Source organism: Trachypithecus francoisi, unplaced genomic scaffold (genome assembly GCF_009764315.1).
Source record: "Trachypithecus francoisi isolate TF-2019V2 unplaced genomic scaffold, Tfra_2.0 Lachesis_group17, whole genome shotgun sequence".
Classification (NCBI taxonomy): domain Eukaryota; kingdom Metazoa; phylum Chordata; class Mammalia; order Primates; family Cercopithecidae; genus Trachypithecus; species Trachypithecus francoisi.
The window spans coordinates 60240028-60266509 of NW_022681462.1; the positions used below are offsets into that span (position 1 = coordinate 60240028).

General features: G+C 43.2%; 1 protein-coding gene across 1 annotated transcript in view; it reads right to left on the reverse strand.

Annotated features, from left to right (window-relative positions):
• Positions 1 to 26482, reverse strand: part of MSH2 (mutS homolog 2) — a 75311-nt gene that overhangs the window by 32244 nt on the left and 16585 nt on the right. Inside the window, exon 7 of the mRNA XM_033175788.1 lies at positions 15359 to 15558. Within this exon, the coding sequence (XP_033031679.1) occupies positions 15359 to 15558 (200 nt within the window). The remainder of the gene's footprint in view (positions 1 to 15358; positions 15559 to 26482) is intronic.

The following is a 26482-nucleotide window of genomic DNA, read 5'->3' on the forward strand; positions in this document are numbered from 1 at the left end:
AAGAAGTCTGGGATTATGTCAAATGACCAAACCTAAGAATAACTGGCTTTCTGGAGGAAGAAGGGAAATCTAGAAGTATGGAAAACATATCTGGGGGAATAATCGAGGAAAACCTCCCAAGCCTTGCTAGAGACCTAGACATCCAAATACAAGAAGCTCAAAGAACACCTGGGAAATTAATTACAAAAAGATCATCACCTAGGTACATTGTCATCAGGTTATCCAAAGTTAAGATGAAGGAAAGAATCTTAAGAGCTGTGAGGCAAAAGCACCAGGTAACCTATAAAGAAAAGCCTATCAGATCAACAGCAGATTTCTCAGCAGAAACCCTACAAACCAGAGGAATTAGGGTCCTATCTTCAGTCTCCTCAAACAAAACAACTATCAGCCAAGAATTTTGTATCCAGGGAAACTAAGCTTCATAAATGAAAGAAAGGTCACACCTCAAGGAACTAGAGAAAAAAGAACAAACCAAACCCAGCCGAAGAAAGGAAATAACCAAGATCAGACCAGAACTAAATGAAACTGAAACAAACAAAAAAAATTCAAAAGATAAATGAAACAAAAAGCTGGTTATTTGAAAAGATAAATAAAAAGACCATTAGCAAGATTAACCAAGAAAATAAGAGAGAAAATCCAAATAAGCTCAAATTGGAAACGAAACAGGAGCTATTACAACTGACACCACAGAAATACAAAAGATCATTCAAGGTTACTACGAACACCTTTACACACATAAACTAGAAAACCTAGAGGAGGTGGATAAATTCCTGGAAAGATACAACCCTCCTGGCTTTAATCAGGAAGAATTAGCCTGAGCAGAGCAACAACAAGCAGCAAGATAAAAATGGTAATTTAAAAATTACCAACAAAAAAAAGTCCGGGACCAGACAGATTCACAGCAGAAATCTACCAGACATTCAAAGAATTGGTACCAACACTATTGACACTATTCCACAAGATAGAGAAAGAGGGAACCCTCCTGAAATCATTCTATGAAGCCAGTATCACCCTAATACCAAAACCAAGAAAGGACATGATCAAAAAACTACAGACCAATATTCCTGATGAACATAGATGCCAAAATCTTTAACAAAATACTAGCTAATCGAATCCAACAACATATCAAAAAGATAATGCATCATGATCAAGTGGGTTTTATACCAGGGACATAGGAATGGTTTAACATACCCAAGTCAGTAAATGTGATACATCACATAAACAGAATTAAAAACAAAAATCACATGATCATCTCAACAGGTTCAGAAAAAGCACTGGACAAAATCCAGCATCCCTTTAGCATTAAAACTCTCAGCAAAATCAGCATACAAGGGACACACCTCAATGTAATAAAAGCCATCTTGACAAACCCACAGCCAACAATAATATTGAATAGGGAAAAGTTGAAAGCATTCCCTCTAAGAACTGGAATAAGATAAGGATGCCCACTCTCACCACTCCTCTTCAACATAATACTGGAAGTCCTAGCCAGAGCAATCAGACAAGAAAAAGAAATAAAGGACATCCAAATCACTAAAGAGGAAGTCAAACTGTCACTGTATGCTGATGATATGATTGTTTACCTAGAAAACCCTAAAAACTCCTCCAGAAAGCTCCTAGAACTGATAAAAGAATTCAGCAAAGTTTCTGCATACAAAATTAATGTACACAAATCAGTAGCTCTTCTATACACCAACAGTGACCAAGTTGAGAATCAAATCAAGAACTCAACCCCTTTTACAATATTTGCAAATAGTTACAATAGTTGCAAAAAAAATAAAATACTTAGGAAATACCTAACCAAGGAGTTGAAAGACCTCTACAAGGAAAACTACAAAACACTGCTGAAAGAAATTACAGATGACACAAACAAATGGAAACACATCCCATGCTCATGGATGGGTAGAATTAATACTGTGAAAATAACCACACTGCCAAAAGCAATCTACAAATTCAACACCATTCCCATTAAAATACCACGAAAGAATTAGAAAAACCAATTCTAAAACTCATACGGAACAAAAAAAAGAGTCCGCATACCAAAGCAAGACTAAGAAAAAAGAACAAATCTGAAGGCATCAAATTATCTGATTTCAAACTATAAGGCCGCCAAACACAGCATGGTACTGGTATAAAAATAGGCACACAGACCAGTGGAACAGAATAGACTCCAGAAATAAACCCAAATACTTACAGTCAACTGATATTTGACAAAGCAAAAACATAAAGTGGGGAAAGAACACCCTATCCAACAAATGGTGTTGGAATCATTGGCAAGACACATGTAGGAGAAAGAAACTGGATCCTCATCTCCCACCTTATACAAAAATCAACTCAAGATGGGTCAAGTACTTAAATCTAAGAACCTGAAACTATAAAGATTCTAGAAGATAACAATTGGAAAAATCCTTCTAGACACTGCCTTAGGCAAGGACTTCATGACGAAGAACCCAAAAGCAAATGCAATAAAAACAAAAACTAGCTGGAACTTAATTAAATTAAAGAGCTTTTGTAGCTGGGCATGGTGGCTCACACCTGTAATCCCAACACTTTGGGGGGCCAAGGCGGGTGGATTACCTGAGGTCGGCAGTTCGAGACCAGCCTGGCCAACATGGTGAAAAAATACAAAAATTAGCCAGGCATGGTGGCACACACCTGTAATCCCAGCTACCTGGGAGCCTGAGGCAGGAGAACTGCTTGAGCCCAGGAGGCAGAGGTTGCAGTGAGCCAAGATCGTGCCACTGCACTCCAGTCTGGCCGACAGAGCGAGACTCTGTCTCAAAGAAAAAAGGAACAGTCAGCAGAAGAAAACAGACAACCCACAGAGTGGGAGAAAATCTTCACAATCTATACATCTGACAAAGGACTAATATCCAGAATCTACAACGAGCTCAAACAAAAAACCAAACAATCCCATCAAAAAGTGGGCTAAGGACATGAATAGACAATTCTCAAGAAAAGATATACAAATGGCCAACATAAAAAAATGCTCAACATCACTAATGATCAGGGAAATGCAAATCAAAACCACAATGCAATACCACCTTACTCCTGCAAGAATGGTCATAATAAAAAAATAAAAAAATAATAGATGTTGGCGTGGATGCAGTGAACAGGAAACACTTCTACACTGCTGGTGGGAATGTAAACCAGCACAACCACTAAGAAAACAGTGTGGAGACTCCTTCAAGAACTAAAAGTAGAACTACCAGTTGATCCAGCAATCCCACTACTGGGTATCTACCCAGGGGAAAAGATACCATTATACAAAAAAAGATACTTGCACACGCATGTTTATAGCAGCAAAATTCACAATTGCAAAAACTTGGAACCAACCCAAATGCCCATGAATCAACAAGTGGATAAAGAAACTGTGATACTACTCAGCCATAAAAAGGAATGGATTGGCCAGGCTCAGTGGCTCACGCCTGTAATCCTAGCAATTTGGGAGGCCGAGGCAGGTGGATCACAAGGTCAGGAGTTCAACACCAGCCTAGCTAACATGGTAAAACCCCATCTCTACTAAAAATACAAAAATTAGCCAGGCGTGGTGGTGGGCACCTGTAATCCCAGCTACTCAGGAGGCTGAGGCAGGAGAATGGCTTGAACTCAGGAGGAGAAGGCTGCAGTGAGCCAAGATGGCATCACTGCACTCCAGCCTAGGAAACAGAGCAAGACTCCATCTCAAAAAAAAAAAAAAAAAAAAAAAATTAACACTGGTTACTCTGCTGGAGTTAAACTGGGAGTTGACTTCTTTTTACATTATTACCTTTATAATTAAAAGAAAAAACATGGGCTGGGCGCGGTGGCTCAAGCCTGTAATACCAGCACTTTGGGAGGCTGAGACAGGCGGATCACGAGGTCAGGAGATCGAGACCATCCTGGCTAACATGGTGAAACCCCGTCTCTACTAAAAAATACAAAAAACTAGCCAGGCGTGGTGGCGGGCGCCTGTAGTCCCAGCTACTCGGGAGGCTGAGGCAGGAGAATGGCGTAAACCCGGGAGGCGGAGCTTGCAGTGAGCTGAGATCCGGCCACTGCAATCCAGCTGGGCGACAGAGCGAGACTCCGTCTCAAAAAAAAAAAAGAAAAAGAAAAAACATGGAGTCAGGAGCTGTGGCTCACACCATAATCCCAGCACTTTGGGAGGCCAAGGCAGGTGGATCCCTTCAGGCCAGGACTTTGAGACCATCCTGGCCAACATGATGAAACTCCGTCTGTACTGAAAATACAAAAATTAGCTGGGCATTGAGGCACGGACCTGTAATTCCAGCTATTCGGGAGGCTGAGGCACGAGAATCATCTGAACCCAGAGACCAAGGTTGTAGGGAGCCGAGACTGCACCACTGTACTTTAGCCTGGGTGACAGAGCAAAACTCTTGTCTCAAAAATAAAATAAAATAAAAAAATATAGAAGCTAAACAATGGGTACACATGGACATACAGAGAGAATTAACAGATACTGGGAACTCCCAAAGGGCAGAGGCAGAGAGAGGGATGAGAATTGAAAAATTACCACCTACTGGGTACAATGTTCATGAGCACAATAGAAGTACAAAGCTCACCATTACACAATATATCCATGGCACAAACCTGCACATATACCCCGATTCTATAAAAATAAAATAATAAGGCCAGGAGCAGTGGCTTACACCCGTAATCCCAGCAGTGGCTTACACCATAATCCTAGCACTTTGGGAGGCCAAGGCAGGCGGACTGCCTGAGCTCAGGAGTTCGAGAACAGCCTGGGCAACACAGTGAAACTCCACCTCTACTAAAAATACAAAAAACTAGCCAGGCGTGGTGGCATGCGCCTGTAGTCCCAGCTACTCAGGATCCTGAGGCAGGATAATTGCTTGAACCCAGGAGGCGGGATAGCACCACTAGATAGCACCACTACACTCCAGCCTGGGCAACAGAGCAAGACTCCGTCTCCAAAAAAATAAAAAACAAAAAATAAATAGCCTGGCCTAGAAAGCAGTTTTAGAAAATTACTCACAGAAAAAGAAAAAAAAAAATCAAAACACCAGAGAAGTACACAGACCTTTAAAGTTTCTCCATAATAATTTCCTGAAATGTTAAAATAACAATAGATGCCAGCTAAATATCAATTATAATAGGTAACTGTTAATATTTAAATTGTCAAAAAGCTGGCCGGGCGTGGTGGCTCACGCCTGTACCCACAGCACTTTGGGAGGCCGACACGGGTGGATCACGAGGTCAGGAGTTCAAGACCAGCCTGACCAATATGGGGAAACCCCATCTCTACTAAAAATGCAAAAATTAGCCATGGTGGCGCACGCCTGTAATCCTAGCTACTCAGGAGGCTGAGGCAGGAGAACTGCTTGAACCCAGGAGGTGGAGGTTGCAGTGAGCCAAGATCATGCCACTGCACTGCAGCCTGGGAGACAAAGCAAGAATTCGTCTCAAAAAAAAAAAAAAAAAGTCAAAAACTGTCAAACATCCTCAGGAGGTTGAGGCAAGAGGATTGCTTGAGCCCAGGAGTTCAAGACCAGCCTGAGTAATATAGCAAGGCCTCATCTCAAAAAAAAAAAAAAAAAAAAGTAAAAAGTCAAACAATATTAGTTAAATTATGACAAGTGACAATTAGTACTATATACATTATTACCCTATCAATATTTTCTATTAGACTTTTGCATACAGCCAGTTCTGCTATATAATGCAACATATGTATTCCTAAAAATCAGAACACTATGCAGTAAAAACCAGAGCCGGCCGGGTGTGGCGAGGCACGTCTGTAATCCCAGCACTTTGGGAGGTGAAGGCAGGCTGATTACTTGAGCTCAGGAGTTCCAAAGCAGCCTGGCAACATGGAATAACTGTCTCCACAAAAGTATAAAAATTAGCTGGGCAATGGCTCATGTCTGCAGTCCCAGTTACTTGGGAGGCTGAGATGGGAGGATAGCTTAAGCTGGGAGGCCAAGGCTGCAGAGAGCCGAGACCACACCACTGCACCCCAGCCTGGGGAACAGAGTGAGGTCATTTCAAAAAAACAACAAAAAACAGCACTTATGAGAAAACTGGAGTTCAAGCCACAACTCTCAGAACCTTCATCAGTGACAGGTTAAAAAATAAAGACAGGAACCTCGGCCGGGCGCGGTGGCTCAAGCCTGTAATCCCAGCACTTTGGGAGGCCGAGACGGGCGGATCACGAGGTCAGGAGATCGAGACCATACTGGCTAACACGGTGAAACCCCATCTCTACTAAAAATACAAAAACTAGCCGGGCGAAGTGGCGGGCGCCTGTAGTCCCAGCTACTCGGGAGGCTGAGGCAGGAGAATGGCGTGAACCCGGGAGGCGGAGCTTGCAGTGAGCTGAGATCCGGCCACTGCACTCCAGTCCGGGCGACAGAGCGAGACTCCGCCTCAAAAAAAAAAAAAAAAAAAAAAAAGACAGGAACCTCATAAAAGTAGTAGCAGTTTTATACACATGAAATGGTTAAGAAATAAATACGTAACTATTAAAATAAATAAGTCACCTTGCAAAAGATACGCAGCTTGCTTGTGGAGTGGCCTTTTTTTTTTTTTTTTTTAATTTTTTGAGATGGAGTCTTGCTCTGTTGCCCAGGCTGGAGTGCAGTGATGCGATCTTGGCTCACTGCAAGCTCTCCTTTCTGGGTTCACAACATTCTCCTGCCTTGGCCTCCTGAGTAGCTGGGACCACAAGTGCCCGCCACCACGCCCAGCTAGTTTTTTCTAGTTTTTTAGAAGAGACGGGGTTTCACCGTGTTAGCCAGGATGGTCTCGATCTCCTGAACTCGTGATGTACCTGCCTCGGCCTCCCAGAGGAAATGCTGGGATTACAGGCATGAGCCACAGTAGAGTGGACTTCTAAAGGGCTGCAGCTTCTGAGTTACTGCAAAATGGTCAAAGGAGTACTGTCCGAAATGGGTGGCAAAGTTGTAACACCAGATGTGAATGGGTATGTTTCATAACACATACAGGAAAATGAGGTAGATATTTCAAGAGCATCTGTATGTGTATCTTTTGTATATTTCTACACTGCTCAGTTCAGCTGGATGCATTTTTCTGCATTCACCTAGTGTTTCTTAGGGATTTGTGCATAAGCAAACTCAAAATTTACATTATGCTCAAATCGTTCCCTAATATACCACCCACACTTGGAACAAATCTGTTTTCAAAACAAGTGTTACAGCGGAACTGTGTATAATGTGGTTTAAAGACTGAAACAACCTATATCAAAACAATAATGACTATATCTGGACAGCATGATAATGATCTACAAAGGACTTATATTGCTTTTATAAACTGATGAAGATGAGATTTAAAGAACATATTTCCAACATACAAAATCCAACCAAACCTTAAATAGTAGCCTCCATAGGCTAAGGGTTTTTTAAAAAGGCTAAATAAGTAACACAGATTCCTTTTATCATCTCCCTTTCCAGAAATGCCAAATAAATCACTTTTATATTCTTATTCTCCGTTTAGAAGGAAACCACACAATCAGGTAAAAAATGTGATTATTATACTAATGTACTATGTTATTTAGGGTCAAGGGCAATGGAGATAAGCACTTCTACTCTGCATGAGAAGAACAGAGAAGCTCACAGGAAAGGTGACATTTGAGTTCAATCTTGGAAAAATGAGTAGGGGTTCATCACATGGACAAGGACATTAAAGACAGGAAAACATGCATAAAAGCATAAAAAGGCATGGCATGTCTAGAGACTAGCAGCACTACACTGACACAGAGGGTGTAGGTGAAGGAGTGTGGGGGAAGCTGAACAGGGAGAGGGAAGCGATGGCCAAGCCACGTGAAGAAATGGGGCCTTGTCCTGAAGATTATGGGAAGCAATTAATGTGTTTTAAACTGAAGAGGCAACGTATTCTGAATTGATGACATGATCAGATGAGCTAACAAAGACTACTACCAGTTTAATGAAGAAGATGCACAGACCATGCGGGGGTGGGGGAACAGCAAATGTGAGGTACTTAAGGAGTGTATTAAACAGAAACAGATGGTAACTGGGTATCAGGAAAGGGAAGGGTTATGCATCTCAGTATTGTAGCTGTTATAATAAAATTCATCAAAAAAAAAAAAATCTGAGGATGGGAGCAGTGGCTCACGCCTATAACCTTGCACTTTGGGAGGCCGAGGTAGGCAGATTGCTTAAGCCCAGGAGTTCAAGACCAGCCTGGCAACGTGATGAAAGCCCCATCTCTATAAAAAATTTTTAAAAATTAGTTGAGCATGATGGTGCATGCCTGTAGTCCCAGCTACTTGGGAGACTGAGGTGAGAGGATCACTTGAGCTGAGCCCAGAAGGTCAAGGCTCCAGCACTCCAGTCTGGGTGACAGAGTGAAACCCTGTCTCAAAACAAAATAAAGATACCTGGGTAAATTGTTTTAAGCACTATCAGAAATTTGCCCTAACAGTAGAATATTGTTATTTTAAGTTTTGTCACAGTTTTTTCAGGTTTGAGAGACATAAGGAATATGGGAGGCCAAGTATACCTTTTCGGAAATTAGCTATCTCTTAGCGGAGAAAGATTTAAAAGAGCCGAAATCACTCATTGTGAATCTACTTTCTAGATGGCTGCTGCCCTCTACTGTCTCTCTGAATTCACTTTATTTATTTATTTATTTATTTATCAGGAATAACATTAAGCTTAGAGTTAATCAAAAACCAAAAAAAAAAAATCACAAGATAGCAGGAGAGCATACTCAATTTCTAGCAATATATTAATATATTAAGAAAAAGAAAAACTTTTAAGCCATGATTTTGTCTTTAAACATAGTACCTTTGGTCTATTTTCTTTACAAATTAGCCTCACTTTTTACTTTCTCCTTGCAGTCAGTATGCTAAAGAGCTATACTGAGTTCTACAAAATGCCAATGTTTTTTGTTTTGTTTTGTTTTGTTTTAAAAAAAAAAAACCTCACAGAGATACTTTAGGGAGTTCCCAATGACCAGAGTACACCTAAAATTCAACAAATTTCAAACATTTTGTGTAAAAGAAAAGAACACAGCTCTGAGCACAACACATGGAAAACAGATTTTCCCCTGTAACATTTTCCGGGCTAAACCACTTCAAATACCTGAACTGGACATCAGCTGCAAGACCTATAATGTGAAGCATCTGATTTAGATAATGTTATGATCACTCACAGGTCTATATAACTTAAATCTAACACCAGAGAAGTAGGAAATTGTTGACTTGTTGCAAACTGTCACCAATATATTAGACTGTGCCTATACAGGGAGGTTAAGGAAGGAAGCCAAGTTACCCTCAACCACAATTCCTAATTTCCTTAATTATCCCAGGGAGTGAGAAAGATCACCCAAGGAATGTGCAGAGCAGTACTTCTTACCTTCTAGGGGGAGAGGAGGGTATTTATATACATTTTTTGTTTCTTCCCTCTCTACCAGGAAAGACATGGAATATCTGATGAAAGTTACAAATCCGGCCGGGCGCGGTGGCTCAAGCCTGTAATCCCAGCACTTTGGGAGGCCAAGACAGGCTGATCACGAGGTCAGGAGATCGAAACCATCCTGGCTAACATGGTGAAACCCCATCTCTACTAAAAAATACAAAAAACTAGCCGGGCAAGGTGGCAGGCACCTGTAGTCCTAGCTACTCAGGAGGCTGAGGCAGGAGAATGGTGTGAACCCGGGAGGCAGAGCTTGTAGTGAGCTGAGATCCCGCCACTGCACTCCAGCCTGGGCCACAGAGGGAGACTCCATCTCAAAAAAAAAAGAAAGTTACAAATCCCCAGCCTGGCCAACATAATGAAACCCCGTCTCTACCAAAAATACAAAAATTAGCTGGGCATGGTGGCACATGCCTATAATCCCAGGTACTCAGGAGCCTGAGGCAGGAGAATCCCTTGAACCAGGAGACAGAAGTTGCAGAGAGCGGAGATCACACCACTGCACTCCACCCTGAGCCACAGAGTGAGACTCCGTCTCAAAAAATAGAAAGTTACAAATCCTTTCTCCAGAAAATATACACATACACAAAATGTTCCACAAAGTTTCAGGAAGCCTCTAAGAACTCATTCAAAGAATCCCAGTTTAGCCGGGCACAATGGCTCAAATCGGTAATCCCAGCACTTTGGGAGGCCCAGGCAGGCAGATTACTTGAAGTCAGGAGTTCAACACCAGCCTGGCCAACATAGTGAAACCCCCATCTCTACTAAAAATACAAAAATTAGCCAGGCGTGGTGGCACACGCCCGTAACCCCAGCTACACGGGAGGCTGAGGCACAAGAATCACTTGAACCCAGAAGCGACTGGAGTTGGAGTGAGCTGAGATTGTCCACTGCACTACAGCTTGGGCAACAAAGTAAGACTCTGTCTCCACAAAAAAAAAAAAAAAAAACCAGCTTTTCCTGTTATTAAGTGAAATGAGGGCCAAAAATAGAATTTGATAGGGTAAAGGAACACTTAAGAATGCTAAAAACAAGGATAAAGAGAACCCATGGAACAAAAAGAAAATCAGGAATACAAAAAGGTTTAACATAACCTTAGAAAGGAGAGTTTCAAGGATGGGCATGGTGGCTCACGCCCGTAATCCTAGCACTTTGGGAGGTTGAGGTGGGTAGATCACGAGGTCAGGCGTTCAAGACCAGCCTGACCAACATAGTGAAACCCCATCTCTACTAAAAAAATATAAAAAATTAGCCATGCATGGTGGTGGGCAACTGTAATCCTAGCTACTCGGGAGGCTGAGACAGGAGAATCACTTGAACCCGGGAAGCAGAGGTTGCAGTGAGCCGAGATTGTGCCACTGCACTCCAGCCTGGGTGACAGAGTAAGACTTCACCTCGAAAAAAAAGAGAGTTTCAAGATCAAAACTGTCAAAATCAGTGAAGCTTCGTTAAAGACTATACCGATGCTGGGCACGGTGGCTCACACCTGTAATCCCAGCACTCTGGGAGGCAGAGGTAAGGCGGATCACCTCAGGTTGGGAGTTCGGGACCACCCTGACCAACGTGAAGAAAACCCATCTCTATTAAAAATACAAAATTAGCCAGGCGTGGTGGCAGGTGTCTGTAATCCAGCTACTTGGGAGGCTGAGGCAGGAGAATCGCTTGAACCCGGGAGGCACAGGTTGCGGTGAGCCGAGATTGCGCCATTGCACTCCAGCCTGGGCAACAAGAGCAAAACTCCATCTTAAAAAACTAAAAAAGGAAAGAAAAAAGTTGGGGGGGACTATCCCGCATTCACTGGACTTAGCAAAAAATAAAGGTCACCTAGCAAATGCCCTTTCAGTACTGTGGTCAGGGCTGGAAACCAGATGAATGAAAGGAAGATGGGAAGTGCAGGCTTTCAGAAACCCAGCTGGGAATGGAAAGAGGGAGAGAGAGATATTAATAGATGGTATTGGAAGAGGACCCAGGAACAAGGGTGCTTTTTTAAAAAAATAGATGTGTGCATCTAAAAATATGCAGTGGTAAAGAGCCAGTAAAGAATAAAAGCAAGTAGAAAGTAAGGAGTAAGAAGTGCGGGTGGGATGATGGGGGAAAAAAATTAAGAGGGTTCCTAACTTAAGGCCAATACTCCCTCTTGAAAATAAAAGGATATTATTTACTATGTGATGCTAAAGATACATGAGAAAAAAAAAAAGATCAAACAGCTGATTTAAACAATGAGAGTGAATTGTTTAGAGAGTCTATCTCCATAATTGTACCCTGATTCCATCCCTAATACTGGTCTATCACCTTCTCTTTCTAGCTGGTCCTACTGGAATAAAACAAGAGGTATGGAATCAGAAAAGCACAGCAGTGGAAGACACACATTAACAGAATGGAGAAATAGAGGCACAAGGGGGATCCACGGCTGCCTACACCACACTAAAAGAGTATGAAAACAGCAAAGTATAAAGACTCATTTTCTTTTTCTTTTGTTCTTTTTTTTGAGATAGAGAGTTTCGCTCTTGTTGCCCAGGCTGGAGTGCAATGGCACGATCTCTGCTCACCACAACCTCCACCTCCTGGGTTCGGGCGATTCTCCTGCCTCAGCCTCCCAAATAGCTGCGATTACAGGAATGTGCCACCACACCTGGCTAATTTTGTATTTTTAGTAGAAATGGGGTGTCTCAGCTGGGCATGGTGGCTCAAGCCTGTAATCCCAGCACTTTGGGAGGCCGAGACGGGTGGATCACGAAATCAGGAGATCGAGACCATCCTGGCTAACAGAGTGAAACCCCGTTTCTACTGAAAAATACAAAAAACTAGCTGGGCGAGGTGGCGAGCACCTGTAGTCCCAGCTACTCGGGAGGCTGAGGCAGGAGAGCGGCGTAAACCCGGAAGGCGGAGCTTGCAGTGAGCTGAGATCCAGCCACTGCACTCCAGCCTGGGCGACAGAGTGAGACTCCATCTCAAAAATAAATAATACTAATAATAATAATAATAAAGAAATGGGGTTTCTCTATATCCGTCAGGCTGGTCTCCAATGCCCGACCTCAGGTGATCTGCCCATCTCCACCTCCCAAAGTGCTGGGATTACAGGCGTGAGCCACCGTGCCCAGCCAGTAGAGACTCATTTTCTTTTTTTCTTTTTTGTTGCCCAAGCTGGAGTGCAGTGATGTGATCTCAGCTCACTGCAACCTCCACCTCCTGGGTTCAAGCGATTCTCCTGCCTCAGCCTCCTGAGTAGGTGGGACTACAGGCGCCTACCATCACACCCAGCTAATTTTTTGTAATTTCAGCTGATGTTTTTGTAACAGGATTTCACCATGTTAGCCAGGATTGTCTCAATCTCCTGACCTCGTGATCCGCCCACCTCGGCCTCCCAAAGTGCTGGGATTACAGACGTGAGCCACCCCACCTGGCCAAAGTTGTATTTCTTTAAGTCTGTCTACAAAGGAACAACAAAGCTTCCCCATAATATCAAAAGGTATGTTTTAATAGTTCTAAGCGATCATGATTAAGTAAAATTTTAAATGCTTTATGTTAAAAAAATTGTTTTAATTACTTTGGACCCTAAATTGCTTAAAATTTTTTTTAAAAAGTAAAAAATGCTTTACATATTAGACATAGCAAAATAATTACTAAAATTACTGGAGAAACATGGTTAAAATTTAAAACTATGCTTATTAGAGCAAGGTGATTTTATCCACCAACATTGTATTAATATGTGTCTTTGCTCACTTTACTCTGGTAACTTCACTTTGAATTCAACTGTTAGAGACCACCAAGACCCTCTATCTTAACTCTCCCATAGATGTGCTGAGTTAATTCCAGCAATTCTAATATTAGCCTGTACTGTTTTGTTAAAGTTCCTGCATGGCAACGACCCCTAATCAAGGCATGAAAAATACTGATTGAATAGTGGTGTTTTGTATTTGTGGGTCGGGGGATATTCAGGTGGTTTATTATCAGCATTGTTTAATGTGATTGATGAGTTGTTGCACTTGGTCTCAATGAAGCTCTTCTTCTGACCTCCACTGAAGAGGCTACAGAACAGGAACATGTCCGCTTGACAAGAAAAATATTAAAAAGCCCAGTGAAGACTCTATTTTGGGCTCCTACGTTCCAAGGTGTCCTGTGCACACATCCTGCTCTGAGAGAGAAAATGCACCCCATCACAGACTTTACACAACAAAGGACAACTGGAATTTGCACCCGAACTCCCTGGATGACTTGCTATGACAGCCTTTGACTGTGATGCATATCCTAACTATAATCCTGCTACTGGATTGTATCCTTTTCCTGTAATAAACGGTAGATGCACAATCATTGCCATTCTAGGTCCTGTGAGTCTTCTTTGGCAGTCAAACCCTTTTTCACTGCCTCTGTCAGTGCAATAGGCCTTAACTCTAACATTCATTTCCAAAAAGCAAAAATTTTCTTTTTTTTTTTTTTTTTTGAGACGGAGTCTCGCTCTGTCGCCCAGGCTGGAGTGCTGTGGCCGGATCTCAGCTCACTGCAAGCTCCGCCTCCCAGGTTCCCGCCATTCTCCTGCCTCAGCCTCCCGAGTAGCTGGGACCACAGGTGCCCGCCACCTCGCTCGGCTAGTTTTTTTGTATTTTTTAGTAGAGACGGGGTTTCACCGTGTTAGCCAGGATGGTCTCGATCTCCTGACCTCGTGATCCACCCGTCTCAGCCTCCCAAAGTGCTGGGATTACAGGCTTGAGCCACCGTGCCCGGCCCAAAAAGCAAAAATTTCTAACATGTTACATGTCTCTTGGCTTCTGCCATGAAGCTAAAAGTCAATACAAACCTGTTATTAGAAGTCTGGGCCAGGCGCAGTGGCTCACGCCTATAATCTCAGCACTTTGGGAGGCCAAGGCGAGTGGATCACAAGGTCAGGAGATCGAGACCATCCTGGCTAATGAGGTGAAACCCTGTCTCTACTAAAAATACAAAAATTAGGCCAGGCGCGGTGGCTCAAGCCTGTAATCCCAGCACTTTGGGAGGCCGAGACGGGCGGATCACGAGGTCAGGAGATCGAGACCATCCTGGCTAACACGGTGAAACCCCGTCTCTACTAAAAATACAAAAAAAAAACTAGCCGGGCGAGGTGGCGGGCGCCTGTAGTCCCAGCTACTAGGGAGGCTGAGGCAGGAGAATGGCGTAAACCTGGGAGACGGAGCTTGCATTGAGCTGAGATCCGGCCACTGCACTCCAGTCCAGGCGACAGAGCGAGACTCCGCCTCAAAAAAAAAAAAAAAACAAAAATTAGCCGGGCGTGGTGGCGGGCGCCTGAAGTCCCAGCTACTCAGGAGGCTGAGGGAGGAGAATGGTGTGAACCCAGGAGGTGGAGCTTGCAGTGAGCCGAGATTGCACTCCAGCCTGGGCAACAGAGCGAGACTCCGTCAAGAAACAGAGAAAGAGAGAAAGAAAGAAACAAAGAGAGAGAGAGAGAGAGAGAAAGAAAAAAGGAAAGAAAGGAAAGGAGGAGAGGAGAGGAGAGGAGGAAAAGAAAAGAAAAGAAGGAAAGAAAGGAAAGAAAGAAGTCTGAACGTGTCCAGGTTCTGTGGCTCACGTCTGTACTCCCAGCACTTTGGAAGGCCGAGGCAGGCAGATCACCTGAGATTGGGAGTTCGAGACCAGCCTGGCCAAAATGGTAAAACTAAAAGTACAAAAATTAGCCAGGCATGGTGGCACATGCATATAATGCCAGCCACTCAGGAAGCTGAGGCAGGAGAATCACTTGAACCCAGGAGGCAGAGGCTACAGTGAGCCAAGATTGCACTACTGCACTCTAGCCTTGGCAACAGAGCAAGACTCCATCTCAAAAAAAAAAAACAAAAACAAAAAAAAGAGAAATCTGAGTGAGTCACCACCACCAACTTCATGAGGATAGCACATTGCCAAGTATATATTGTATGAGCTGAAGGAAAACAAAAAAAAAAATCATTTGTTACCTTCATGTTTTTCCAGAGCCTGTATAACACTGGGTAGTTGATTTATACCCTGATAGAGTCGGTAACAATCTTGTAAGTTTGCTGCTTGTCTTTGAAACTTCTTGGCAAGTCGGTTAAGATCTGGGAATCGACGAAGTAAATCTTCTTGTAAAGTCTGCCTCAATTCTGCATCTTCTACAAAAGCTTCCACTAAATTCAATCTGAAATAAAATAACTTGAATTAATCTAAAATATTTTAGTATAAAATTAAAATTTGTCAACTAAGCACATAAGTCTCAACTAAGTGAGCTCAAAATTCCATTTAAGAAGCTTGAATCCACCTGGCGCGGTGGTTCACACCTGTCAGTAATCCCAGCACTTTGAGAGGCCAAGGCAGGCAGATCACCTGAGTTCGGGAGTTTGAGACTAGCCTGACCAACATGGAGAAACCCCGTCTGTACAAAAAATACAAAATTAGCCGGGCATGGTGGCTCATGCCTTTAATACCAGCTACTCGGGAGGCTGAGGCAGGAGAACCACTTGAACCCAGGAGGCAGAGGTTGCGGTGCACTGAGATCACGCCATTGCACTCCAGCCTGAGCAACAAGAGCAACACTCTGTCTCAAAAAAAAAAAAAAAAAAGAAAAAAAAAGAAGCAGCTTGAATCTAGGCTGGGTGCAGTGGCTCACACCTGTAATCCCAGCACTTTGGGAGGCCGAGGTGGGCAGATCTCAAGGTCAGGAGTTTGAGACAAGCTTGGCCAGCATGGTGAAACCCCATCTCTACTAAAAATACAAAAAAATTAGCTGGGCATGGTGGCGCATGCCTGTAATCCAGGCTACTCAGGAGGGTGAGGCAGGAGAATTGCTTGAACCCAGGAGGCAGAGGTTGCAGTGAGCCGAGACAGCGCCACTGTACTCCAGCCTGGGTGACAGAGCGAGACTCCGAGTCAAAAAAAAAGAAAGAAGCTTGAATCTATTCTGAAACCGTTAGCTTTTTTAGAAGGTGGAAAGCTCTGTAAGACTGTGAGGCAAACATTTCCTGATTAGCTAAGAGTCAAATTAATGTTTAGTTAAGCAGTATCATAAGACACTGACATATACCCAATTTTGTTTGACTTTCATCAAACAGACATGCCTTAAATAGAAGAAAGAATTTCATTACTGGGATATTGTTATGGACACACTGTTGCACATGTAAATAGTGATGTTTAATGAAACAGAATTACAGTTCAAGAATGTTGCCAAATCCAATACTTACTGTATCTCTTACACATTTTTAGAATGCTTTCTAAAATTACCTCTTGACAGTACAAAGCCAAAAACTGTTAATTAAAAAACTAAAATAATTTTACTGCTTCCCAAAGTCAATAACATCTCAGCTTGTTTCAAGAACGATAGAATATGCAGTTCATATTACTTCTGTAAGTTATTGGAAATCAGTGACTTTTCATTTTTTTCAGTGTAACCACAGCAAGAAATATCTTTACATCACAATCTAGCACATGCATACACAGATCTATGATTAAAATAGGTTTCACAAATCAATACTTACTATTCCAATTATGTGATACACTCTGCTATTTTCTTTTTTTTTTTTTTTTGGAAACAGAGTCTTGCTCTGTTGCCCAGGCTGGAGTGCAGTAGCGCAATCTCGGCTAACTGCAACCTCCAGTTCCCGGGTTCAAGTGATTCTCCTGCCTCAGCCTCCTGAGTAGCTGGGACTACAGGCACATGCCACCACACCCGGCTAATTTTTTGTATTTTTAGTAGAGACGGGATTTCACCATGTTAGCCAGCATGGTCTCGACCTCCTGACCTCGTGATCCACCCGCCTCGGCCTCCCAAACTGCTGGGATTACAGGCATAAGCCCACTCTGCCATTTTCTTTTTTTTTTTTTTTTTTTTTTTTGAGACGGAGTCTCGCTCTGTCGCCCAGGCTGGAGTGCTGTGGCCGGATCTCAGCTCACTGCAAGCTCCGCCTCCCGGGTTCACGCCATTCTCCTGCCTCAGCCTCCCGAGTAGCTGGGACCACAGGCGCCCGCCACCTCGCCCGGCTAGTTTTTTGTATTTTTTAGTAGAGACGGGGTTTCACGGTGTTAGCCAGGATGGTCTCGATCTCCTGACCTCATGATCCGCCCGTCTCGGCCTCCCAAAGTGCTGGGATTACAGGCTTGAGCCACCGCGCCCGGCCCACTCTGCCATTTTCTATCCTATTTAATTCTTCAAATTGCTCTTTGTCACCTAATTTAACAACCCACTACTGGGTCATACTTTGCAGTTTGAAAAACAATGTTGGAGATGTTACTAAAGTAATAGCTGAAAGGTAAATTGCTGAAGCTGAAAGGTAAACTAACAATCGAAGGTGGGAAAATGTTCCTACATATTTTGCACATCTCCAAGTACAGTTTTAGAGAAACTTTTCTGGAGGCCATAGGTATTACAGATGACTCAAGGTTCAGAATGCTATCAGATGAGCAACGATCTTCCTTATGTTTGTAAACAATGTGACAGTAAACTAAACCTCAAATTACACAGGTATAGAAAGGAAACAAATCTGCTTTCTAAATTGAGAAGCTGGGACTACTGGTGCCCACCACCACACCCGGCTAATTTTTTCAGATTTTTAGTAGAGACGGGGTTTCACTGTGTTAGCCAGGATGGTCTCGATCTCCTGACCTCGTGATCCTCCTGCCTCAGCCTCCCAAAGTGCTGGGATTACAGGCGTGAGCCACCGCGCCTGGCCCTAAATTTCTTAACTATTTACTGACATCACTAGCATTTACAATTCCTGTGTTACCAAAATGTTTATCAAGCATGTTATATGAGGAAAAACATGTTATCTCCAGAGTACACACAAAATGGCCACATATAAAAACACATTTAAAGCATAATTTCTCAATCTTGGCAACACTGCCATTTTAGGCTACATAAATATTTGTTGTAAGGGGCTGTTCCATGCTTGTTCAACAGAAACCCTAGATTTTACCCACTATACACTCTCTTCCTCAGCATGACAACCAAAAATGTCTCTCGACACCGCTGAATGTCCCCTGGAGGGAAAAACTGCCCCAGGTTCAGACTGCTGGCTTAAAGAAACTTGAATTAAAATATACTTTTTAAGAGAAAAGTAACCTAAACCATGTCCAGCTAATGTCTAGGCAGCTAACAACAGATACATGTTTTTTATGGAAAATGCCAAATTAGTGGGAACACAATTTGCTGCCAAGTTTACAGCCCCGTCAATGGGGCTATAAACAAAACATCAAGATTAATTAGGATGCCTACTGCTCCAGAAAAGATTTTTGTGGCATATACTCTACATTTGAAAAAAGAAACAATGGATGTAGTCAAATTACACAATCCAATAAAGCGAACTTTGGGGGCTTTCCTAGCTAAGCATCTGGATCGAATTGGGCTTCATCAAGTCTGGTCCAAGGATCACCAGCATCAAAATCACTTGGAGGTAGATAATACAAAATCCCTGGGAGTGGGGCCCAGCTGTGAAATCCCATGCAATTATTATGCACACAGCTTGATTCTTATGCACACAGAAGTCTGAATCCTAACAATCACAGAAATCCCTTAGTTATCTTAACAAAGCAAGTAGGCCAGGTGCGGTGGCTCATGCCTGTAGTAGGCCCAGCCCTTTCAGAGGTTGAGGAGGGTGGATCACGAGGTCAAGAGATCGAGACCATCCTGGCCAACCAACATGGTGAAACTCTATCTCTACTAAAAATACAAAAATTAGCTGGGCATAGTGGCACACGCCTGTAGTCCCAACTACTCTGGAGGCTGAGGCATGAGAATCGCTTGACCTGGGAGGCGCAGGTTGCAGTGAGCCAAGATCACACCACTGCACTCCAGCCCAGGCGACAGAGCGTGATTCCATCTCAAAAAAAAATAAAAACAAAGCAGGGAAGGAGGTATAAAGGGGCAAGAAAAGATTGACAAAGTCTAATGCTGGCTGACCTACACCCTCACCTTTCCTTTTCTCTTCTTTCCATAAAACTCCCATATCCTTGTGGGTGACACTGAGGTCAATGGTAAAAAAAATCACAGAGAATATATTTCTGATAAAATAATCTTACACTTCTTCTCTGTTCCCAGTATTTTATCACTTAATGTCATCACTTAATCAAACTGACCAGAAAATAAATCGCAAGTAATCAACAGAGTTGAAGAGCCCACAAGCACACATATCCGTTCCTCTCCTCAGTGGAAGAGGTGGCTGTGCATCCCTACCTGTGAACTGAAAGGAGTCTGTGCAAAGTCAGCCAATTTTGTACCTCTGAAAAACTGATTTTCTACTGAATTTTATACTATATGATGTCTCATCTATTCGAGAGAAATTATTAGAAATAAAAAATTTATATATAGTGAAATGAAAAAAACTATAAATACTGTTGGGAAGGAATACAAATTATATTCATAATATGACCTCATATTGTTTTTAAGTGTTATCTATGTTTTTTAAAATGTATATATCTGTATAAATAAAGAAAAAAAGAAAACCCTGGAAGGGTAAGAACACAAACTAAACTGTTAACACTGATTACCACCATAGACTAGGACTGGAGGTAAAGTAGAAGTAGGGGTGTTTACCCTCTTGATTTTTTAAAAAGATGACCTGAACCTGTAGTGCTTTTCAAATAAAGTTAAATTATTTTTAAAAAACACAAATTATGAGATATAGCAATGATAAAACACAAATGAGAAGCCACAAATGCACACTTTTGTTGTACTTTTACAAACTGTTTGCCAACAAATTGTAAAACAGCTTTCTCTCAAGCAGCAACAGTTACACTTCCTATTTGCTCTTCATATCCCTTTCACATCCTACAAAGGATAAACCAAGAATAAAGCAAACTTGGTAAGAGAGAACCAATGGGGTTTTGTTGTAAAGAACAAACAAGGTGGAGAGATGCACTACTAAGTGCTGTAGAGTAAGAACAGAACACTCCAGATTTAAAAAACCAAAACATCTCTTTCTGTTTTTCTTTCTCTCTTCTTTTATGAGACGAATTTGTGCTCTTGTTGCCCAGGCTAGAGTGCAATGGCTCTGGTCTTGACTCCTGACCTCAGGAGATCCGCCGTCCTTAGCCTCCCAAAGTGCTGGGATTATAGGTGTGAGCCACCACACCCGGCAAAACATCTCTTTCCCTTTTGTCTTATTTCTCCAAAGTCCATGAAGAGAGCTTATACCTCTAGTTCATCCTTACTGGTTTTAAAAGATACTCAAACAGGCCAGACACAGTGGCTTATGCCTGAAATCCCAGCACTTTAGGAGGCCAAGGCAGGCAGATCACGAGATCAGGAGTTTGAGACCAGCCTGACCAACACGGTGAAACACCATCTCTACTAAAAATACAAAACTTAGGCAGGCACAGTGGCTTACACCTGTAATCCTAGCATTTTGGGAGGCCAAGCGGGTGGATCACCTGAGGTCAGGAGTTTGAGACCAGCCTGGCCAACACAGCGAAATCCCTTCTCTACTAAAATTAGAGAAATTAGCCAGACGTGGTGGCACAGGCCTGTAATCCCAGCTACTCTGGAGGCTGAGGAAGGAGAATCGCTTAATCGCTTGAAACCGGGAGGTGGAGGTTGCAGCGAACTGAGATCGCACCAGTGCACTCCAGCCTGCACGACAGGAGCAAGATTACATCAAAAAAAAAAAAAAAAAAAAATTAGCCAGGGATGATGGCCCACACCTGTAATCCCAGCTACTTGGGAAGCTGAGGAAGGAGAACTGCTTGAACCTGGGAGGTGGAGGATGCAGTGAGCTAAGATTGTGCCACTACATCCAGCCTGGATCACAGAGCAAGACTCTGTCTCAAAAAAAAAAAAAAAAAGATACTCAAACCACTTCCAAATGGAATGCCTTATCTAGATCAAATCTTTATTAATTTTTCCTTATCAATGGACATATTCTCTCCAAACTGGATTTCATATATAGTATATCAACTATATATATTTCATATATAGTATATCAACATAATTTTCAGAAAATTCAGAAACAACCATAGGGTTTCTTTCCCTTCCTAAGCCCCCCAATTTAAACCCAAATAACAACTGCAATATTCAAAAGATTAAAATGTCAACCTTTCATTAATTTCCCAAAAATTAACTTTAATAAAAATGAAATTTAAGTTATTTCAAATTTTCACCTAAAAGCAGCATTAAGGACTGGGTGCAGTGGCTCACACCTGTAATCTCAGCACTTTGGGAGGCCGAAGCAGACGGATCACCTGAGATCAGGACTTCAAGACCAGCCTGGCCAACATGGCAAAACCCCATCTCTACTAAAAATACAAAAATTAGCTGGGCGTGGTGGCGGATGCCTGTAATCCCAGTTACTTAGGAGGCTGAGGCTGGAGAATCATTTGAACCCCGGAGGCAGAGGCTGCAGTGAGCAGAGATTACACCACTCCACTCCAGTCTGGGGGACAGAGAAACACTCTGTCTCAAAAAAAAAAGAAAGAAGTAAAATGGCAAAGAAAGGACAAGCTTCTAAAAAAACAAGGCACAAAGCAACATAAACATAGCACAGCTCCCTCAACCTTTGGTCCAGATATCATTAAAGGCCTAATAAATTGCTAGTTTCACAAGTCTATTCAACATACAACTTCAGTAACAATTACAGTTTCAGTTTATGCTTCTGGTTAAAAGAAGCTTAAAGAAAAACACAACTACTCTGCTGTTTCCGTGACAATGTCAATTTTAAATCACAATTTTAGAAGTATCACAGTTATCGTTGGCATAACATAGTATACCTATCAATCCTACTCAATAAAATGACTCAGCTGTATGCAATTCTGCCAGTCAACATGCGAATTAATATTGTATTAAATTGCATACAGCTGAGTCATTTTGGGGCTCGGTTAACCCCTAAAATTCCAACAGAATTAATCAAATTCTTGCGCCTTTTTTTTTTTTTTGAGACAGAGTCTCACTCTGTCGCCCAGGCTGGAGTGCAGTGGTGCAATCTCAGCTCACGGCAACCTCTGCCTCCCAGGTTCAAGCAATTCTCCTGCCTCGGCCTCCCGAGTTACTGGGACCACAGGCACACGCTACCACACCCAGCTAATTTTTTATATTTTACTAGAGACAGGGTTTCGCCATATTGCCCAGTCTGGTCTCGAACTCCTGAGCTCACACCTGTAATCCCAGCACTTTGGGAGGCTGAGGCAGGCCAAGGCAATCCAGCCGCCTTGGCCTCCCAAAGTGCTGGGGTTACGGCCACTGCGCCCGGCCAAATTACTGGTATTTTAAAATCAACATTCTGTCCCCTCTTTAACCCTACCATTTCTAAGCTTTCATTATAAGAGCTGACTGGAATTGGTTGGGCATGGTGGCTCACGCCTGTAATCCCAGCACTTTGGGAGGCTGAGGCGGGTAGGTGGCTTGAGCCTAGGAGTTCAAGAACAGCCTAGAAAACATGAAATCCTGTCTCTAACAAAAAAACAAAAACTAGCTAGTCTTATAACTCATTCTCTAGACAGATAGATAGGTTTTTTTTCAAAAGAGCTGACTGGAATTGCCTGACAGCTAATTTAAAAGGCTGAGAGCAAATATGGTTCCTAAAGAACTGTAATTACAAGTTTATAATTCCTTTTTTCATCTGTCCTACATATGGATTAAAGAAGTCAGAACCACCCATTTGATACATTAAATAGCAAATACTGTGCAGGCCTAAAGACTTTTAAAAAGGGTAAGTCCCAAGAGTCCTTATGTTTATACATGCACTTGGAGTGTTGTTCTTTATCCTTTTAAGCTTTTTCTTTTGTCCATTTATGGATTCATCTGAAGCTTTAGTAATTTTTCCTTTTTAATGTCAGAATTCTGTAAGGAACACTGAACATATGTTAGCATATAAAATAGTTTATTCTTGTGAAAATGCTGACAAAATAATTTGTGTATTGAATTTGGTATTTTTATTGCCTTCTAGTTTAATATTGACTATTTCTTTTTATATAAAATAAGATTAACATAGCAATCTTTTTTTTTTGAGACGGAGTTTTGCTCTTGTTGCCCAGGCTACAGTGCAAGGGTGCGATCTTGGCTCACCACAACCTCCGGCTCACAGGTTCAAGCGATTCTCCTGCCTCAGCCTCCTGAGTGGTTGGGATTACAGGCATATGCCACCACACCCGGCTTATTTTGTATTTTTACTAAAGACAGGGTTTCTCCATGTTGGTCAGGCTGGTCATGAACTCCCGACCTCAGGTGATCTGTCCACCCCGGCCTCCCAAAGTGCTGGGATTACAGGCGTGAGTCATTGCGCCCAGCCAGAGACATATTTCTTATTAAGATTGCTACTTTAGGGCTGGGCGCGGTAGCTCACGCCTGTAATCCCAGCACTTTGCAAGGCTGAGGCGGGCAGATCGCGAGGTCAGGAGTTAGAGAACAGCCTGGCCAACATGATGAAACCCTGTCTCTACTAAAAACCCAAAAATTGGTCAGGCATAGTGGTGCTCGCTTGTAATCCCAGGTACTCAGCAGGCTGAGGCAGGAGAATCGGTTGAACCTGGGAGGTGGAGGTTGCATTGAGTGGAGATTGCACCACTGCACTCCAGCCTGGGCGACAGAGACTCCACTCAAACACAAAAAAAAAAAAAAAGAAAGAAAGAAAGAAGTGCCGGGCGCGGTGGCTCAAGCCTGTAATTCCAGCACTTTGGGAGGCCGAGACGGGCGGATCACGAGGTCAAGAGATCGAGACCATCCTGGCTAACACGGTGAAACCCCGTCTCTACTAAAAATACCAAAAAAAACTAGCCGGGCAAGGTGGCGGGCGCCTGTAGTCTCAGCTACTCGGAGGCTGAGGCAGGAGAATGGCGTAAACCTGGGAGGCGGAGCTTGCAGTGAGCTGAGATCTGGCCACTGCACTCCAGCCCAGGCGACAGAGCGAGACTCCGTCTCAAAAAAAAAAAGAAAGAAAGAAAGAAATATGTCTCCAAGTAAAGTATGGAAAGGTTGGCTTTGAAAAGAAATAAAAGTGTTATTTCTTCTTCTGAGAAAGAGCCAGAGAGTAAAAGAGTGAAAATACAGATAAATTTTGAGGTTTTAAGTGTTAAGGAAGAAATCATCTCCTTAGAGGTGGGAGATAGCTGAAGGCTTAAGGGAAAGTAAAAAATTGGGGGTTGGTTACTATAATGAGTCAGACAATAAAAGTAACATCCAGCTATCACTGAAAGCTAGAAAGCATGAAAGCACAATGGAACCTATCAGCATTGTGTGACCTTCTCCAGCAAATTTTTTTCTTTTTCGAAGACTGGGGATAGGGAAGGTTCTCACTATTTTCCCAGTCTAGACTTGAACCTGTGATCCTCCTGCCTCAGCTTCCCAAGTAGCTGGGACTACAGGCACAAGCCACCACGCCTTGCTTATCATAAATAATTTGGGCTGGGCATGGTGGCTCACACCTATAATTCCAGTACCTTGGGAGGCCAAGGCGAGTGGATCATCTGGAGTCAGGAGTTCAAGACCAGCATGGCCAACGTAGTGAAACCCTGTCTCTATTAAGAATATAAAAAATGGCCAGGCAAGGTGGCTCAAGCCTGTAATCCCAACACTCTGGGAGGCCGAGACAGGTGGATCACAAGGTCAGGAGATCGAAGCCATCCTGGCTAACACAGTGAAACCCCATCTCTACTAAAAAATACAAAAAAATTAGGCGGGCGAGGTGGCGGGCGCCTGTAGTCCCAGCTGCTCAGGAGGCTGAGCATGAGAATGGCGTGAACCTGGGAGGCGGAGCTTGCAGTGAGCCCAGATTGCGCCACTGCACTCCAGCCTGGGCGACAGACCGAGACTCCATCTCAAAAAAAAAAAAAAAAAAGAATATAAAAAATTAGCCAGGGCCGGGCGCGGTGGCTCAAGCCTGTAATCCCAGCACTTTGGGAGGCCGAGACGGGCGGATCACAAGGTCAGGAGATCGAGACCATCCTGGCTAACACGGTGAAACCCCATCTCTACTAAAAACTATAAAAAACTAGCCGGGCGAGGTGGCGGCGCCTGTAGTCCCAGCTACTCGGGAGGCTGAGGCAGGAGAATGGCGGGAACCCGGGAGGCGGAGCTTGCAGTGAGCTGAGATCCGGCCACAGCACTCCAGCCTGGGTGACAGAGTGAGATTCCGTCTCAAAAAAAAAAAAAAATTAGCCAGGTGTGGTGGTGCACACCTGTAGTCCCAGCTACTCGGGAGGCTGAGACAGGAAAATCGCTTGAACCCAAGAGGTGGAACTTGCAGTGAGCTGAGATCACGCCACTGCACTCCAGCCTGGGCAACAGAGCAAGACTCCATCTCAAAAAATAAATAATGGCCGGGCACGGTGGCTCACGCCTGTAATCCCAGCACTTTGGGAGGCTGAGGCAGGTGGAACACGAGGTCAGGAAATCAAGATCAATCTGGCTAACACGGTGAAACCCCATCTCTACTAAAAAAAAAAAAATACAAAAAACTAGCTAGGCGAGGTGGCAGGTGCCTACAGTTCCAGCTACTCGGGAGGCTGAGGCAGGAGAACCGCGTGAACCCAGCAGGCAGAGCTTGCAGTGAACCAAGATCACGCCACTGCACTCCAGCCTGGGCGACAGAGCGAGACTCCGTTTCAAAAAAAAAATTTTTTTAAATAAATAAATAAATAAATAATGATAATAATTTCTAATTCGATTGTTAAATAAAGTACACAAAGGAACAAATCCCTAGAAACTCATTTCTAGATGGCAATAACATATTCTTACAGTTGCAAGTACGTTTTAGTCAATGGAAAGATGAACAGTACAGATCAGGTGCAGTGGCTCATGCCTGTAATTCTACCACTTTGGGAGGCAGAGGAAGGTGGATTACTTGAGCTTGGGAGTTTGAAACCAGCCTGAATATGGCAAAACCTCGTCTTTTTTAAAAGGAAAAAAAAAAAGTAACCTGGAAGGAAGATCAATCCAAAATGCTTAGTAAGGGAGATAACAGATTTCTCCTGAGAACTCCCAAGGAGGCTTAAACTAGGAAGCAGGAGGTACCACAGCAGACAGAGTTGAGAAAGAGAAATAATTACAAGAAACAGGCCGGGCATGGGGGCTCACAACTGGAATCCCAGCACTTTAGGAGGCTGAGGTGGGTGGTGATTGCTTGAGACCAGCCTGGCCGGGCTCAGTG